A 19,977-nucleotide genomic window follows, 5' to 3' on the forward strand; every position below is an offset into this window, starting at 1 on the left:
CGTGCGTGCGTGCGTGCGTGCGTGCGTGCGTGCGTGTGTGTGTGTGTGTGTGTGTGCGTGCGTGCGTGTGCGTGTGTGTGTGTGTGTGTGTGTGTGTGTGTGTGTCTGTGTGTGTGTGTGTGTGTGTGTGTGTGTGTCTGTGCAGTAGAAGTAGTAGTGTACACACCAGTCCTGCAGTCAGTGATGGTGCAGACTGGCCCAGGGACTGGCTCCTCATGCGGACCAGGTTGTTGGGGGGTTCTCCAGGAGGCTGCCAGGCTAGCTGACTCACCCCACCCTGCATACTGCTGGACAGGGGCAGGAGTTGCTTACCTAGTGGGGTGGGGTGGGGGGTGGGGAGAGAGAACAAGACAACCAGTCTCAAATATTGAACAACAGCTCAACTGTGTGTGTGTGTGTGTGTGTGTGTGTGTGTGTGTGTGTGTGTGTGTGTGTGTGTGTCTCTCTCTTACCGGTCATAGCCATGCTGCTACGGCGAGCGCGGCCGTCATCCTGGCTGAGCTGTCGGTGTAGTTTGGCCTTGTTGGTGGCGGGGGACAGGTCAGGGTTACTCAACTTCCTGAACAACAGGGGAGGAGGCGCAGCAAACTCCTTCTACAGAGAGAGAGACGGAAGGGAAGGGAGAGAGGGGAGAGAGAGGGAGGATGGAGAGAAGAGCAAAGGGAGAAAGAGGGAGAGGCAGGAGAGAGAGAGAGAGAGAGAGGCAGGAGGGAAAGGAGAGAGAGAGAGAGAGAGAGGGGGGTAGAGTAGGAGAGAGAGAGGGATGGGGAGGGAAAGGAGAGAGGGAGATGGAAATAGAGAGAAAGAGAGAGAGGGAAATAGAGAGAGAGAAAGAGAGAGAGTGACGGAGATAGAGAGAGCGAGTGACGGAGAGAAAGAGAGAGCAAGAGTGCGAGAGAGAGCGAGTGACGGAGTGAGAGAGAGTGAGTGAGTGAGTGAGTGAGTGAGTGAGTGAGTGAGTGAGTGAGTGAGTGAGTGAGTGAGTGAGTGAGAGAGAGAGAGAGAGAGAGAGACAGGGAGGAAAAGGAGAGAGAGGAAGAAGAGAACAACAGACAGTCCCATTAAAAACACTCATCTCCAATCCCAACAAGTAAAGTAAGCTGTCCCAGTCCACTGGACCACAGAACACGTGAGTATCCATCTCTGTAGCCATTCAACAGTGAAGTCACGCCACAGCAAAGCCAACCAAACCCCAGCCAGTCAGTCAGTCAGTATTGGCTCGTGATTTGTGAGAAGGCCCCTGAATTTGCCCCTGGAGGCCCTTGTCCAACCAAACCCGTCAGTCAGTAAATGGCCCCTGGAGGTCCCTGGCCACAGCAAAGCCATCGAGTGCAGAGAAAAACACAGACACTGGAGCCCCTGCTAACAGCACCACTACACACACATCCCATAAAACACTGATCAGACACAGATTTAAAGCACACACACAGGAAGATCTGATTTTAAATCAGTTTTAAAGGGTGGACAGTTCCTGAAATTAGATATTGATTTTTCTCTGTTGAGACCATTTCCAACGGAGAACACCAGAGAGGCACATGGAGGATGTGATGTACAGCCAGTTAGATGAGTCAGGCCTATTTGTTTTGCTTCGAAGGCCTCGGAAACATCCGTCACCGTGGAAACCTGGCTTGGCTGAGGTCACTTCCTCTCCCCAGCCACCAGACCAACCCCTGGCGTCATAAGGAGGAGTGTTCCAGAAACATCTGGCATGTCAGACCACCACCCCTCAGTGGGCTTATTTAGTTTGTTTTCCGAAATATGCAATCTTCAAAAAGCAAGACAGTTGGCGCAGATCTATCATTCAAGCCATGTGCTTGCATTCAAGATGAGATAAGTAGCTAATGTGTGACTAAAACCAGTGCGGCAAGCATTTGCCTGCTTAAACGTTTTCAGTCATCAGCGCATGCCATTTGCAGTTGAAATGTATAGCCAATAATTTTTTTATTGAATAACAGTGTAATGTACATATGGTTTCTGTAAGAAAACATTGTCGTAATGAACAGCTAGCTTGTACTTGTCATAACGTACTCTCATTGTGAGGTTGCAATAAAGCAGGGCTCTACAACCCTGTTCATGGACAGCTACCATCCCGTAGATGTTCACTTCAACCCTAATCTAGTGCACCTGATTCTAATAATTAGCTGGTTGAGGTCCTGAGCGCTCTGGAGTAGGTTTTCATCAAGGATCTCTCTGTACTTTGCTCCGTTAATCTTTGCCTCGATCCTGACTAGTCTCCCAGTCCCTGCCGCTGAAAAACATCCCCACAGCATGATGCTGCCACCACCATGCTTCACCATAGGGATGGTGCCAGGTTTCCTCCAGACGGGATGCTTGGCATTCAGGCCAAAGAGTTCAATCTTGGTTTCATCAGACCAGAGAATATTGTTTCTCATGGTCTGAGTTTCTTTAGGTGCCTTTTGGCAACATCCAAGCGGGCTGTCATGTGCCTTTTACTGAGGAGTGGCTTCCGTCTGGTCACTCTACCATAAAGGCCTGATTGGTGGAGTGCTGCAAAGATGGTTGTCCTTCTGGAAGGTTCTCCCATCTCAACAGAGGAACTCTAGAGCTCTGTCAGAGTGACCATCAGATTCTTGGTCACCTCCCTGACCAAGGCCCTTCTCCCCCGATTGCTCAGTTTGGCCAGGCAGCCAGCTCTAGGAATAGTATTTTTGGTTCCAAACTTCTTCCATTTAAGAATGAATGAGGCCACTGTGTTCTTAGGGACCTTCAATGCTGCAGACATTTTTTGGTACCCTTTCCCAGATCTGTGCCTTGACACAATCCTGTTTTGGAGCTCTATGGACAATTCCTTCGACCTCATGGCTTGGTTTTTGCTCTGACATGCACTGTCAACTGTGTGACCTTATATAGACAGGTGTGCCTTTCCAAATCATGTCCAATCATTTGTATTTACCACAGGTGGACTCCAAATAAGTTGTAGAAACATCTCAAGGATGATCAATGGAAACAGGATGCACTTGAGCTCAAAGATAGATAGATAGATAGATAGATAGATAGATAGATAGATAGATAGATAGATAGATAGATAGATAGATAGATAGATAGATAGATAGATAGATAGATAGATAGATAGATAGATAGATAGATAGATAGATAGATAATGCTCACTCAGCTGTGCCTCACAAGTAATACAACAAATGATCTATTACCAGTACGATCATACACCTACATTTTTTAAATATAATTTCTAAATGGTCTGAGAAGAACAAAATTGGTAGGGCAATTCAAGCATAGCCAATATGCTACAGCACTCTTTTTAAATTGGTGAATGGTGCACAGGCTTATGTTTTCAAAAAAGATCTCGGCTTGCATTTTGACTCAGAAAGTGATCTTGACTCAGAAAAGGTTGGTGACCATTGATTTAGAGTACCTGTTAATCCTTTGGAGCACAATTTGTGTAAAAAAAAGTCTGGTTTTTATTCCACCTCTAAAAAACAAGACTTTTGCGTCCCTTAAATCAGTATCAGACCAAAAAATCCCATATCGGTCAGGCTCTAAACCTAGCACTCACAGAGAAACCCAGAGGAATGCAGATGCATCACACACAGGAATGTGTAAACATCTGAAAAAAAAAACACAGAGACCCACCATTCATTAGCTCAATCTGTGTCTATCTATGACTCCAACAATAAGCTATTGTATGGCCTTCGTAATTCACAACAAACAAAGGCACATTATGAAACATCGTCAGTCTAAGTAACATTTCCTTGTGCATGTTGGGGCAGAATCAGAGCAGGACTCCCTGTTCAGTAATACTGCATTCCTCTATATTTGATCAATGACCGTCAGTGCATTCCCCCTAGTGCAGCATCAGTCCAACCATCGAGCCCCAGCCCAGACAGCAGGCTAGGCACTGGTCAGGTCGTGACAGTCAGACGAGAACCAGAGAGGACCAGAGGAAGGGGGGCAGGGGCAGTGACTGAAGATAGAGTAAGGCTTTGGGATGATAATCAGTTTGGGCTGTGGTGAAACAGACAGACAAGCAGGCAGGCACAGGAGGAGGGGAGGAGAGCTTCATGTAAAGTGCCTCCACCACTGAACTTCGCTCCTTCACACCTAGGTGGCAGAGTTACACATAAATGTGTCAGGCTTGAGATGTTGAGGAAAAATAAAGCAGTAAAATGCTCACATACAGGTAACAGATAAAATAAAGGAAATACCAACATAGTGTCTTAATAGGACGTTGAGCAACCACGAGCCGCCAGAACAGCTTCAATGCACCTTGGCATAGATTCTACAAGTGTCTGGAACTCTATAGGAGTTCTTCCACGAGAAATTCCATCATTTGGGGTTTTGTTAATGGTTGTGGAAAGCGTGGTCTCAGGCGCTGTTCCAGAATCTCCCATAAGTGTTCAATTGGGTTGAGATCTGGTGACTGAGACACACACACACCCTTTAAACCCCCTGTGCTCCTTTGAGACACCTCTTTCAAAGTCACCGAGATCTCTTCTTCTAGTCATGGTAGCCAAAATAATGGGCAACTGGCCCATTTTTATACATGACCCTAAGCATAATGGTTTGTTAATTGCTTAATTAACTCAGGAACCACACCTGTGTGGAAGCACCTGCTTTCAATATACTTTGTATGCCTCACTTACACAATTGTTTCCTTTACTTTGGCAGTTACCTGTAGAGGAGGGTACTGTAGCCGACAGCAGCTAGTGTTAACAGGCACACACACCGCCAACTTTCCCTCTTTCTTTATCCCTCTCTTTTTCTCTCTCCCCAGTGAAAGCTCTTTATGATTGGCTCAAGTTACTCCTTTGTGGCGTTGCATGACTCCGACTCTCCCTCCTTCCTCTCCCCCTTTCTCTGGTCCAGATGTTTTCCGTAGTGAGTGGTCTCTTCACTGGCTCCTGGCAGAGTGTCTCCTTCCTGCCCTCTCCACCGAGGTTTCTCCACTGAGGTTTCCTCTGGGCCACTCCAACCGTCACACTGACTTACCCTGGCTGACACCCCGCCGCCTCAATGGGTAATGAGCAAGAGCAGTGAGACTACTAGGCAGTGGGACTACTAGGCAGTGAGACTACTAGGCAGTGAGACTACTAGGCAGTGAGACTACTAGGCAGTGAGACTACTAGGCAGTGGGACTACTAGGCAGTGATACTACTAGGCAGTGGGACTACTAGGCAGTGATACTACTAGGCAGTGGGACTACTAGGCAGTGGGACTACTAGGCAGTGGGACTACTAGGCAGTGAGACTACTAGGCAGTGATACTACTAGGCAGTGAGACTACTAGGCAGTGATACTACTAGGCAGTGGGACTACTAGGCAGTGATACTACTAGGCAGTGGGACTACTAGGCAGTGAGACTACTAGGCAGTGGGACTACTAGGCAGTGAGACTACTAGGCAGACTATGATATGAGCCTGGAGTGTGATCAGGAAGATGTGTTCTCACTCAGGTTCATCAAGGCAAGTGTAGGCAAGGAGTATGGACTCACATCTGCATTGGACAGTGGCTGATCACAAGCTCTACAGCGCTAGGTTAGTGTTTTGTGTCCCTTTATGTTGCAGTGGTCTCTGTATGACATACTGTGTGCAGTGTTTGTGGTATGGTACATTCATTACCCAAGTCACTTTGAGTCCAACCCTAACCAAGGCAGGAGGAGACATAACTGCCTGTAACAAACAAGGACAGAGAGAAAAACAGCCTATAACAGCCAAACCCCAGAGAGAGAGAGAGACATGAGAGAGAGAGACATGAGAGAGAGAGAGACATGAGAGAGAGAGAGAGAGACATGAGAGAGAGAGAGAGAGACATGAGAGAGAGAGAGAGAGAGAGAGAGAGAGAGAGAGACATGAGAGAGAGAGAGACATATGAGAGAGAGAGAGAGAGAGAGAGAGAGAGAGAGAGACATGAGAGAGAGAGAGAGAGAGAGACATGAGAGAGAGAGAGACATGAGAGAGAGAGAGAGACATGAGAGAGAGAGAGAGAGAGAGAGAGAGAGAGAGAGAGAGAGAGAGAGACATGAGAGAGAGAGAGAGAGAGAGACATGAGAGAGAGAGAGAGACATGAGAGAGAGACATGAGAGAGAGAGAGAGAGAGAGAGAGAGAGAGAGAGAGAGAGAGAGAGAGAGAGAGAGAGAGACATGAGAGACAGGGGGAAGAGAGTGACGGGGGGAGGGGGAGATGGAGAGAGGACGTGTCTACACTTGACACTTACATGCAACTTCTGTTACCAGAATATGAAGATCACATTGAAAAGACGGGTGGTCGCTTTGTGGTCTGATTGTGTTCAGATCTGGCTGACCACTTCAGAAGGTGGTCAGGGATGCATTGTGTGCGGATTTCTCCTTAGTCTGGAGGCAATCAGGCTACCGAAAGCGCATACAGTGGGCGACATCATCAGCAATCCTCCCACAAGTCTCCAGAAAATTTGTGTTTTGTGACCGAGAGGCACCTTTTCATTATAACGTTGGAGGAAATACATTCCTAGCGTGTGAGGAATGTGTTTGCTAGTCTCATAAATGCTAGCCAGCTAGCTAATATTTAGAAAAACTATTTCTTTTTTGGCTAGAGTTATGCTAATCCGTTTGCAATCCCTTTAGCGTTGCTTGCTAGCTACAGAGGTTAGCTGTCTAGTTAGCTACAGTAGTTAGCTACTGCCATCAGTTGTTGTTGTGTTATCATATTTAGCCTATTCCACCGTTTGTAGAATGCATACTGGCATTTCTAATATAGAGCAGTAATAGGGAATCCGGACACACTGTGGACACAGTAGACACATTTAAATGCAGGTGTAGATGCATGACGCAGTCGGAATTCCATGAACAGAACTCTATGATCAGAATACTAAAGCTGCATGAACGGTCAAGTCTATACACGGCCAGAGTGTGAGAGTTCCAGCGAGCGTTAAGTGCAACCCCAGCACTGTTAATCCCCGCTGGCCGCCCCTGGCTGGCTGGGATGTGATGGATCACAGTTGTCACCACACAGCCAGCCAGGCAGTCAGCACCCTAGCTCACCCAGACTGCTAAATCCCTCACACACAGACACACATACACACAGCAAGGACAGAATATTTCAAATTCACAGACAGACTACATAGCTAGCATACACACAATTAGGGCTTACCCCGACTAAAAAAATATATTGGTAGACCAAGAGTCGTCTGCTCTTTTGACCAATCGATTGGTCTAAATGTAAAAAAAAATATTTTTCCATATATAGACACATCCTATGTGTTTTAATCAAATCAACTATATGCACTGAGCTTGTCTGATGCATTAAGCGAACTGTTTGATGAAATAATTAAAACACACAAATGACTAATGGTAGTCTAACCGTAATTGATTTGATTGTTTCGGGCCTGCTCAGACTTGCTGCGCTGTGAAAAAAATAAAAAAAGACAGCGCATGACTGTGACTAGCACCCGTTGTCTCTCTCTCCTCCCTGCTGGAGCGACCACCACAGAACATCAACAGTGTGTATCGCGCTGTCCGTGTTGCTGAAGCTGCAACATAATTGCAGACATTTCTGACTGAAAAGTTATATTACCAAAACCCCTAATTTGTTTAGAAAAACATTCCCTATTCCCTCAACCCTTGCTCTCTTTACGTGACACATGTATGCATTGCATGCACGTAACCAATAGGGCCTGACGTATAGCATATCATAATCACATCAATAAACTGATTATAACAAACTCTGAACACGTGACAGCAAAATGGATGCAGAGGACGTGACAAATAAACTTGAAATGGGGGAATGTTTACTGGTTGTGCAGGAGGTAAAGGGGAAGTCAGGGTGGAGTAAATGTGACTAGTTGTGGAAAATACTGGAGATCAAGAAAAGTCCCACTGCCTAGCGTGTGAGGAATGTGTTTGCTAGCCTCATAAATGCTAGCCAGCTAGCTAATATTTAGAAAAACTATTTCTTTTTTGGCTAGAGTTATGCTAATCCGTTTGCAATCCCTTTAGCGTTGCTTGCTAGCTACAGAGGTTAGCTGTCTAGTTAGCTACAGTAGTTAGCTACTGCCATCAGTTGTTGTTGTGTTATCATATTTAGCCTATTCCACCGTTTGTAGAATGCATACTGGCATTTCTAATATAGAGCAGTAATAGAGAATCCGGACACACTGTGGACACAGTAGACACATTTAAATGCAGGTGTAGATGCATGACGCAGTCGGAATTCCATGAACAGAACTCTATGATCAGAATACTAAAGCTGCATGAACGGTCAAGTCTATACACGGCCAGAGTGTGAGAGTTCCAGCGAGCGTTAAGTGCAACCCCAGCACTGTTAATCCCCGCTGGCCGCCCCTGGCTGGCTGGGATGTGATGGATCACAGTTGTCACCACACAGCCAGCCAGGCAGTCAGCACCCTAGCTCACCCAGACTGCTAAATCCCTCACACACAGACACACATACACACACAGCAAGGACAGAATATTTCAAATTCACAGACAGACTACATAGCTAGCATACACACAATTAGGGCTTACCCCGACTAAAAAAATATATTGGTAGACCAAGAGTCGTCTGCTCTTTTGACCAATCGATTGGTCTAAATGTAAAAAAAAATATTTTTCCATATATAGACACATCCTATGTGTTTTAATCAAATCAACTATATGCACTGAGCTTGTCTGATGCATTAAGCGAACTGTTTGATGAAATAATTAAAACACACAAATGACTAATGGTAGTCTAACCGTAATTGATTTGATTGTTTCGGGCCTGCTCAGACTTGCTGCGCTGTGAAAAAAATAAAAAAAGACAGCGCATGACTGTGACTAGCACCCGTTGTCTCTCTCTCCTCCCTGCTGGAGCGACCACCACAGAACATCAACAGTGTGTATCGCGCTGTCCGTGTTGCTGAAGCTGCAACATAATTGCAGACATTTCTGACTGAAAAGTTATATTACCAAAACCCCTAATTTGTTTAGAAAAACATTCCCTATTCCCTCAACCCTTGCTCTCTTTACGTGACACATGTATGCATTGCATGCACGTAACCAATAGGGCCTGACGTATAGCATATCATAATCACATCAATAAACTGATTATAACAAACTCTGAACACGTGACAGCAAAATGGATGCAGAGGACGTGACAAATAAACTTGAAATGGGGGAATGTTTACTGGTTGTGCAGGAGGTAAAGGGGAAGTCAGGGTGGAGTAAATGTGACTAGTTGTGGAAAATACTGGAGATCAAGAAAAGTCCCACTGCCTAGCGTGTGAGGAATGTGTTTGCTAGCCTCATAAATGCTAGCCAGCTAGCTAATATTTAGAAAAACTATTTCTTTTTTGGCTAGAGTTATGCTAATCCGTTTGCAATCCCTTTAGCGTTGCTTGCTAGCTACAGAGGTTAGCTGTCTAGTTAGCTACAGTAGTTAGCTACTGCCATCAGTTGTTGTTGTGTTATCATATTTAGCCTATTCCACCGTTTGTAGAATGCATACTGGCATTTCTAATATAGAGCAGTAATAGAGAATCCGGACACACTGTGGACACAGTAGACACATTTAAATGCAGGTGTAGATGCATGACGCAGTCGGAATTCCATGAACAGAACTCTATGATCAGAATACTAAAGCTGCATGAACGGTCAAGTCTATACACGGCCAGAGTGTGAGAGTTCCAGCGAGCGTTAAGTGCAACCCCAGCACTGTTAATCCCCGCTGGCCGCCCCTGGCTGGCTGGGATGTGATGGATCACAGTTGTCACCACACAGCCAGCCAGGCAGTCAGCACCCTAGCTCACCCAGACTGCTAAATCCCTCACACACAGACACACATACACACACAGCAAGGACAGAATATTTCAAAGTCACAGACAGACTACATAGCTAGCATACACACAATTAGGGCTTACCCCGACTAAAAAAATATATTGGTAGACCAAGAGTCGTCTGCTCTTTTGACCAATCGATTGGTCTAAATGTAAAAAAAAATATTTTTCCATATATAGACACATCCTATGTGTTTTAATCAAATCAACTATATGCACTGAGCTTGTCTGATGCATTAAGCGAACTGTTTGATGAAATAATTAAAACACACAAATGACTAATGGTAGTCTAACCGTAATTGATTTGATTGTTTCGGGCCTGCTCAGACTTGCTGCGCTGTGAAAAAAATAAAAAAAGACAGCACATGACTGTGACTAGCACCCGTTGTCTCTCTCTCCTCCCTGCTGCAGCGACCACCACAGAACATAAACAGTGTGTATCGCGCTGTCCGTGTTGCTGAAGCTGCAACATAATTGCAGACATTTCTGACTGAAAAGTTATATTACCAAAACCCCTAATTTGTTTAGAAAAACATTCCCTATTCCCTCAACCCTTGCTCTCTTTACGTGACACATGTATGAATTGCATGCACGTAACCAATAGGGCCTGACGTATAGCATATCATAATCACATCAATAAACTGATTATAACAAACTCTGAACACGTGACAGCAAAATGGATGCAGAGGACGTGACAAATAAACTTGAAATGGGGGAATGTTTACTGGTTGTGCAGGAGGTAAAGGGGAAGTCAGGGTGGAGTAAATGTGACTAGTTGTGGAAAATACTGGAGATCAAGAAAAAGAAGGTAAGGAGCAACCACTGCATGTTCCAAACAGGTGCTGCGTGTTCCAAACTGGTGCTGCGTGCTCCAAACAGGTGCTGCGTGCTCCAAACTGGTGCTGCGTGCTCCAAACAGGTGCTGTTAGATTAAAATATATTTTTCTGACCGTTTGGAACACTGTAAACAACACTAAGTAAATTATAAGCGTACCAGAGAGTCTGCTGTAACGTTTTAGTGATTTTTTTTGTAAAGCCTTTATTACAGCTAAGACTAAAAACAGTCGCATTCATTCGTGAATGCAATTTTCCGAAATGGAACGGTTTAGGCCGATTTATTGTTTACGCTAATTATTCACTGGTCACTTTGTTATTTTATTTTAAACTAAAATGCTTGATTGCATTTCAAATCATGAATGACTCATATACTGTGTGATGACTTGAACAAATAAATGATTGATTGATACAGTAGCCTATAACAGTATTGAAATATAGGCCTAAGTAAGTTACGGTATTAAGACTAAACAGGATGCGCTCTTAGGCCTACAGCTCGATGGTGGTTATACAAGGCTGCTATACTTAGCCTACTAATGATAATGACATTACTTATTATTATAAATGATGATCATAATAATAGCAATAATAACAATAAGAAAAATATAAAGGAAAAATGAGGGTTATTATTATTATAAATGAAAAATGTCAGACAATTTAGAAGTGTAACCAACACTAAATCAATTATAAATGATACCAGAGGCTGGTCTAACAGAAAAAAAGTGTGAAGACTTTATTAAAGCATAGCAAAGATAAAAAACAGCCAAATGTGTTAAATTGTTTATCCAACGTGGTTCCGTGAGGCTTGGAACTCACAGAATCAGTAGGCTATTAAACAAAAACTCAAAACAGGCAACAGAAGCAGGATCGGTCTTATTTCTGTAGATATATATACAGTGGGGAGAACAAGTATTTGATACACTGCCGATTTTTCAGGTTTTCCTACTTACAAAGCATGTAGAGGTCTGTAATTTTTTTCATGGGTACACTTCAACTGTGAGAGACGGAATCTAAAACAAAAATCCAGAAAATTACATTGTATGATTTTTAAGTTGTTAATTTGCATTTTATTGCATGACATAAGTATTTGATACATCGGAAAAGCAGAACTTAATATTTGGTACAGAAACCTTTGTTTGCAATTACAGAGATCATACGTTTCCTGTAGGTCTTGACCAGGTTTGCACACACTGCAGCAGGGATTTTGGCCCACTCCTCCATACAGACCTTCTCCAGATCCTTCAGGTTTCGGGGCTGTCGCTGGGCAATACGGACTTTCAGCTCCCTCCAAAGATTTTCTATTGGTTTCAGGTCTGGAGACTGGCTAGGCCACTCCAGGACCTTGAGATACTTCTTACGGAGCCACTCCTTAGTTGCCCTGGCTGTGTGTTTCGGGTCGTTGTCATGCTGGAAGACCCAGCCACGACCCATCTTCAATGCTCTTACTGAGGGAAGGAGGTTGTTGGCCAAGATCTTGCGATACATGGCCCCATCCATCCTCCCCGCAATACAGTGCAGTCGTCCTGTCCCCTTTGCAGAAAAGCATCCCCAAAGAATGATGTTTCCACCTCCATGCTTCACGGTTGGGATGGTGTTCTTGGGGTTGTACTCATCCTTCTTCTTCCTCCAAACACGGCAAGTGGAGTTCTGAGCAAAAAACTATATTTTTGTCTCATCAGACCACATGACCTTCTCCCATGATCCTCTGGATCATCCAGATGGTCATTGGCAAACTTCAGACGGGCCTGGACATGCGCTGGCTTGAGCAGGGGGACCTTGCGTGCGCTGCAGGATTTTAATCCATGACAGCGTAGTGTGTTACTCATGGTTTTCTTTGAGACTGTGGTCCCAGCTCTCTTCAGGTCATTGACCAGGTCCTGCCGTGTAGTTCTGGGCTGATCCCTCACCTTCCTCATGATCATTGATGCCCCACGAGGTGAGATCTTGCATGGAGCCCCAGACCGAGGGTGATTGACCGTCATCTTGAACTTCTTCCATTTTCTAATAATTGCGCCAGCAGTTGTTGCCTTCTCACCAAGCTGCTTGCCTATTGTCCTGTAGCCCATCCCAGCCTTGTGCAGGTCTACAATTTTATCCCTGATGTCCTTACACAGCTCTCTGGTCTTGGCCATTGTGGAGAGGTTGGAGTCTGTTTGATTGAGTGTGTGGACAGGTGTCTTTTATACAGGTAACGAGTTCAAACAGGTGCAGTTAATACAGGTAATGAGTGGAGAACAGGAGGGCTTCTTAAAGATAAACTAACAGGTCTGTGAGAGCCGGAATTCTTACTGGTTGGTAGGTGATCAAATACTTATGTCATCCAATAAAATGCAAATTAATTACTTAAAAATCATACAATGTGATTTTCTGGATTTTTGTTTTAGATTCCGTCTCTCACAGTTGAAGTGTACCCATGATAAAAATTACAGACCTCTACATGCTTTGTAAGTAGGAAAACCTGCAAAATCGGCAGTGTATCAAATACTTGTTCTCCCCACTGTATATGATTTACAGTGCCTTCAGAAAGTATTTACATCAGCTGACTTTTTCCAAATTTTGTTGTGTTACAGCCAGAATTTAGGCCAGTGACCAGTGACATTTTTTAGGCCAGTGACATTTTTTTTGTCACTGGCCTACAAATAATACCCCATAATGTCAAAGTGGAATTATGTTTTTAGACATTTTTACAAATTAATAAAAAATGAAAAGCTGAAATGTCTCGAGTCAATAAGTATTCATCCTTTTGTTACGGCAAGCCTAAATAAGTTGGGGAGTAAAAATTTGCTTAACAAGTCACATAAGTTGCATGGACTCTGTGTGCAATAATAGTGTTTTACATGATTTTTGAATGACCACCTCATCTCTTTACCACACACATACAATTATCTTTAAGGTCCCTCATTCGAGCAGTGAACTTCAAAACACAGATTCAACCACAAAGACCAGGGAGGTTTTCCAATGGCTCCCTGGTCTTTGTGAGAAAAACTGAGGATGGATCAACAACATTGTTGTTACTCCACATTACTAACCTAATTGACAGAGTGAAAAGAAGGAAGCCTGTACTGAATAAACATATTTCAAAACATGCATCCTTTTTGCAACAAGGCACTTAAGAAATGCAAGTTATGAAGAGTATTTTCCAAAATATTCTAATTAAGTGTTTGTCTTAAAGTTACAGCTTTAAAATGGGAATAATTATGAAAGTCGGAGTCTATGCTATTCTCGTTCACACATTTATTTTGAATGACAAATATTTTTGCAAACAACACCAAGATGGAGAAATCAAATGAGGTGTCAAAAACTGAGGCTACAGCTGAGGAAAGCTTATGAAAGAAATGCGTAGTTGGCCTAGGCCTATTTCCATATTATTCTAGCAATGTGCAACCTACCTACAACGCATTTAGTAGCCTAGGCCAATAAGAGAGGAGGATGAGGGGAAAACATTTGAATCAGTTCATAATGATTCCAGTTCTGAGGAAAGCAGAGTTGCTCTGCAGCCCATGATGATTTACAACCCATTACAAGACGCACAGCCAGCGAGGCTCGTTGACTGCGTCACTCACTCCATCTGCGAGCTTCGGCACACACAGATAGCCAGACAGGCTACTACACAGCTCCACCAGAGTGGAAACGGCTATTCCAAAAGATTTGACTGCACTAAATATATTTTGTCAAGATTCCTATCGTCCCTCCAAGCTAAATGCGTTGCAATTTTTTTACATTATTTTGGATGGCCGTTAAGGGGGCGATAACATCGTCTAGCATTATTTCAGATCCCTCCCTGTACTATTTTCAGTCAACCTTTTGGCCGATGGTGTTACCGACCTTTTTGTTGTTGTTGGGACAGGTGACTTCAGCTTTTGAACAATAAAAAAAATAAAAAAATCAGTCCTACTTGTCCAAGGACAATTGGCTAAAAAAGTGAATGTCAAGCCCTGTGGTTGCTAACGTTAGCATGCCTGCTTCTTGTGATTTCCAATAGTGCATCTGATAGCATGTGCTGTAGGCTCAGTAGTAGTTCTACACATCTATAGGCTACTACTAGCAGCCTAGCAACTTACTATGCCGGGTGATGTATTGACATGTACAGTGCATGCTAGCGTGGATATTAATGCATTTGGCCATGCTGGAGTGAGAGGACTAGGTAGGAGCAGGGTGAAGACCTCATCATTGTTTGTTCTACCAACAATAACGGTATCTTTACCAGCCATCTGCTACGTGTCATCATACTGTCTTCAACAGAACAGCTAACGTTCCCCTGGTGTGGCTCATCTGCTCTGTCGGAACATCACAATGGAGACAACAACATCAAAACACTAACAGCTAATGACTCTCTAGTCTAACCGTCCTGTCCCGTCCCGTCCCGTCCTGTCCTGTCCCGTTATCTCCATTCATCTTCTTTACTGTGTAACTGTTGTTAGAGGGAGCAGGTGGCTGCAACAGTACAGCGCTGGGTCTGTGTTTGCATAGTGATTACACAGTAATAAATCTATTTTTTTTGTAGTTTATACACACTGCAAATTATTAAATCAGAACTGGTGGCTTTGAAGCCTGCGGTGTCTCAAGCCAAAGGTTTCTGTTGACCACTGACTGCAGTACGTAACAGCCATGGATTGTAGAGATCATAGACTTTGTGAGGCTGAATATCTTCTGTATATTAAATTTGTATAAACCTGCCTCTACATTCATCAGCCTCTCCCAGCCAGCCTAGAGTTCATTCTCATTCCACTAAAGTTATCGCACACTAATGTCCCGTCCAATTTGTAAATCGCTCTGGATAAGAGTGTCTGCTAAATGACGTAAATGTAAATGTCACACCTACTTAGGCTGAGACAGTTGACTCATTACCCAAGTAGGCCTATACAAGCCTTGTTAGAGAGATACTGTTGTTATGCGGAGGGAATCGGCATATCAACCTAGGGGGACACATTTTGCTGTAACACCCCAAACAGGGAGGCAAAATACATCACCATGGGGCTGAGATCCCATCAGCTGACAGGACAGTCCCCTTCATTATCATACATTCTGCATAATGAGATAGAGTGCAAGGCCAGCAGAGAGGATGGCGGGGGGTGGGGACAACACTATTCCATCACTGACATGGAAGAGGACGGGAAAACAGTCTCTCTTTAATGGGGTTCCCTCCTCCTCCTCTCCTCCCACTCCATTCTCTGTGGTCCTATGGGCGTCGTGGTATTTTATTTATTTGCCCAACATTCATCTTCTGTCGTGTGTCCACAGGCTCAGAGGGCCCCCTATAATGCAATGTGCACATCTAAAATCCATCACATCTGTCAACAGGGGGGTGGGGGGTGGAGGGGAGGTGCGGGGGTAGACATATATATATATATATATACACTACCAGTCAAAAGTTTGGACAAACCTACACACAAGGGTTTTTCTTTATTTTTTTTACATTGTAGAATAATAGTGAAGAAATCAAAACTATTAAATAACACATATGGAGTCATGTAATAACCAAAAAAGTGTTAAACAAATCAAAATATATTTGATATTTGATATTCTTAAAATAGCCACCCTTTGCCTTGATGACAGCTTTGCACACTCTTGGCATTCTCTCAACCAGCTTCATGAGGTAGTCACCTGGTATGTATTTCAATTAACAGGTGTGCCTTCTTAAAAGTTAATTTGTGGAATTTCTTTCCTTCTTAATGCGTTTGGGCCAATCAGTTGTGTTGTGACAAGGTAGCGGGGTATACAGAAGACAGCCCTATTTGGTAAAAGACCAAGTCCATATTATGGCAAGAAACATCTCAAATAAGCAAAGAGAAACAACAGTCCATCATTACTTTAAGACATGAAGGTCAGTCAATCTGGAACATTTCAAGAACTTTGAAAGTTTCTTGAAGTGCAGTCGCAAAAACCATCAAGCACTATGATGAAACAGGCTCTCATGAGGACCGCCACAGGAATGGAAGACCAAGAGTTACCTCTGCTGCAGAGGATAAGTTCATTAGAGTTACCAGCCTCAGAAATTGCAGCCCAAATAAATGATTCACAGAGTTCAACAGACACATCTCAACATCAACTGTTCAGAGGGGACTGTGTGAATCAGGCCTTCATGGTCGAATTGCTGCAAAGAAACCACTACTAAAGGACACCAATAAGAAGATGAGACCTACTTGGGCCAAGAAATACGAGTAATGGACATTAGACTGGTGGAAATTTGTCCTTTGGTTGAGTCCAAATTAGAGATTTTTGGTTGAAACCGCCAGGTCTTTGTGAGATGCGGACTGGGTGAACGGATTATCTCTGCATGTGTAGTTCCCACCGTAAAGCATGGAGGAGGAGGTGTTATGGTGTGGGGGTGCTTTGCTGGTGACACTGTCTGTGATTTATTTAGAATTCAAGGCAAACTTAACCAGCATGGCTACCACAGCATTCTGCAGCGATACGCCATCCCATCTGGTTTGGGCTTAGTGGGACTATCATTTGTTTTTCAACAGGACAATGACCCAACACACCTCCAGGCTGTCTAAGGGCTATTTTACCAAGAAGGAGAGTGATGGAGTGCTGCATCAGATGACCTGGCCTCCACAATCACCTGACCTCAACCTAATTGAGATGGTTTGGGATGAGTTGGACCGCAGAGTGAAGGAAAAGCAGCCAACAAGTGCTCAGTATATGTGGGAACTCCTTCAAGACTGTTGGAAAAGCATTCCTCATGAAGCTGGTTGTTTAACACTTTTCTGGTTACTACATGATTCCATATGTGTTATTTCATTGTTTTGATGTCTTCACTATTATTCTACAATGTAGAAAATAGTAAAAATAAAGAAAAACCATTGAATGAATAGGTGTGTCCAAACTTTTGACTGGTACTGTGTATATATATATATATATATATATATATATATATATATATATATATATATATATATATATATATATATATATATACAGTGGGGAAAAAAAGTATTTAGTCAGCCACCAATTGTGCAAGTTCTCCCACTTAAAAAGATGAGAGAGGCCTGTAATTTTCATCATAGGTACACGTCAACTATGACAGACAAATTTAGAAAACAAAATCCAGAAAATCACATTGTAGGATTTTTTATGAATTTATTTGCAAATTATGGTGGAAAATAAGTATTTGGTCACCTACAAACAAGCAAGATTTCTGGCTCTCACAGACCTGTAACTTCTTCTTTAAGAGGCTCCTCTGTCCTCCACTCGTTACCTGTATTAATGGCACCTGTTTGAACTTGTTATCAGTATAAAAGACACCTGTCCACAACCTCAAACAGTCACACTCCAAACTCCACTATGGCCAAGACCAAAGAGCTGTCAAAGGACACCAGAAACAAAATTGTAGACCTGCAACAGGCTGGGAAGACTGAATCTGCAATAGGTAAGCAGCTTGGTTTGAAGAAATCAACTGTGGGAGCAATTATTAGGAAATGGAAGACATACAAGACCACTGATAATCTCCCTCGATCTGAGGCTCCACGCAAGATCTCACCCTGTGGGGTCAAAATGATCACAAGAACGGTGAGCAAAAATCCCAGAACCACACGGGGGGACCTAGTGAATGACCTGCAGAGAGCTGGGACCAAAGTAACAAAGCCTACCATCAGTAACACACTACGCCGCCAGGGACTCAAATCCTGCTGCGCCAGACGTGTCCCCCTGCTTAAGCCAGTACATGTCCAGGCCCGTCTGAAGTGTATTAGAGTGCATTTAGATGATCCAGAAGAGGATTGGGAGAATGTCATATGGTCAGATGAAACCAAAATATAACTTTTTGGTAAAAACTCAACTCGTCGTGTTTGGAGGACAAAGAATGCTGAGTTGCATCCAAAGAACACCATACTTACTGTGAAGCATGGGGGTGGAAACATCATGCTTTGGGGCTGTTTTTCTGCAAAGGGACCAGGACGACTGATCCGTGTAAAGGAAAGAATGAATGGGGCCATGTATCGTGAGATTTTGAGTGAAAACCTCCTTCCATCAGCAAGGGCATTGAAGATGAAACGTGGCTGGGTCTTTCAGCATGACAATGATCCCAAACACACCGCCCGGGCAACGAAGGAGTGGCTTCGTAAGAAGCATTTCAAGGTCCTGGAGCGGCCTAGCCAGTCTCCAGATCTCAACCCCATAGAAAATCTTTGGAGGGAGTTGAAAGTCCGTGTTGCCCAGCGACAGCCCCAAAACATCACTGCTCTAGAGGAGATCTACATGGAGGAATGGGCCAAAATTGGGCCAGCAACAGTGTGTGAAAACCTTGTGAAGACTTACAGAAAACATTTGACCTGTGTCATTGCCAACAAAGGGTATATAACAAAGTATTGAGAAACTTTTGTTATTGACCAAATACTTATTTTCCACCATAATTTGCAAATAAATTCATTAAAAATCCTACAATGTGATTTTCTGGATTTTTTTTTCTCAATTTGTCTGTCATAGTTGACGTGTACCTATGATGAAAATTACAGGCCTCTCTCATCTTTTTAAGTGGGAGAACTTGCACAATTGGTGGCTGACTAAATACTTTTTTCCCCCACTGTATATCTGCTGCTATGGGCTCAGCTCCAGGTACACTAGTACAGTCTGGTAATCAGACAAAAGCTACGACCTGTAGTACAGAATGTTCCTAATTTAATCAATGTCTACGCCTCCCCATCCCTCCTTTCCCGCCCCCTCTCTGCTGGGCAGGTCCGAGCCTGAGGGTTACTGAGTGGATGGAAGCCCTGGTGTTTGCATAGTGCAGGTGAGGCGTGCTGAAGGCAGCCAGTCCAGGGTTCACAGCGCTGCTCTAAACAAACATGGGAGATACAGCGAGCACAAACACAATGCTGCTATTGTTCTGAGAGTGAAACCTTTGTACTCAGGTGATCTCGCTCTCTCTCAATTCAATTCAATTTCAATTTAAGGGCTTTATTGGCATGGGAAACGTATGTTAACATTGCCAAAGCAAGTGAAGTAGATAGTAAACAAAAGTGAAATAAACAATAAATATTAACAGTAAACATTACACTCAGAAGTTTCAAAAGAATAAAGACATTTCAAATGTCATATTATGTATATATACAGTGTTGTAACAATGTGCAAATAGTTAAAGTACAAATGGGAAAATAAATAAACATAAATATGGGTTGTATTTACAATTGTTTGTTCTTCACTGGTTGCCCTTTTCTTGTGGCAACAGGTCAAAAATATTGCAGCTGTGATGGCACACTGTGGTTTTTCACCCAGTAGATAAGGAGTTTATCAAAATTGGGTTTGTTTTCGAATTCTTTGTGGATCGCTGTAATCTGAGGGAAATATGTGTCTCTAATATGGTCATACATTTGGCAGGAGGTTAGGAACGTCAGCTCAGTTTCCACCTCATTTTGTGGGCAGTGTGCACATAGCCTGTCT

At 43.5% G+C, this 19,977-nt stretch overlaps 1 protein-coding gene across 1 annotated transcript in view; it reads right to left on the reverse strand.

The window, feature by feature from the left end:
* Positions 1 to 19,977, reverse strand: part of LOC311130287 (microtubule-associated serine/threonine-protein kinase 2-like) — a 283,934-nt gene that overhangs the window by 216,855 nt on the left and 47,102 nt on the right. Inside the window, exons 2-3 of the mRNA XM_084163019.1 lie at positions 453 to 594; positions 167 to 312 (exon numbers count right to left, since the gene is read on the reverse strand). Of these exons, the coding sequence (XP_084019145.1) occupies positions 167 to 312; positions 453 to 594 (288 nt within the window). The remainder of the gene's footprint in view (positions 1 to 166; positions 313 to 452; positions 595 to 19,977) is intronic.

This window comes from Coregonus lavaretus (assembly GCF_964263955.1).
Source record: "Coregonus lavaretus genome assembly, chromosome: 6".
Classification (NCBI taxonomy): Eukaryota; Metazoa; Chordata; class Actinopteri; order Salmoniformes; family Salmonidae; genus Coregonus; species Coregonus lavaretus.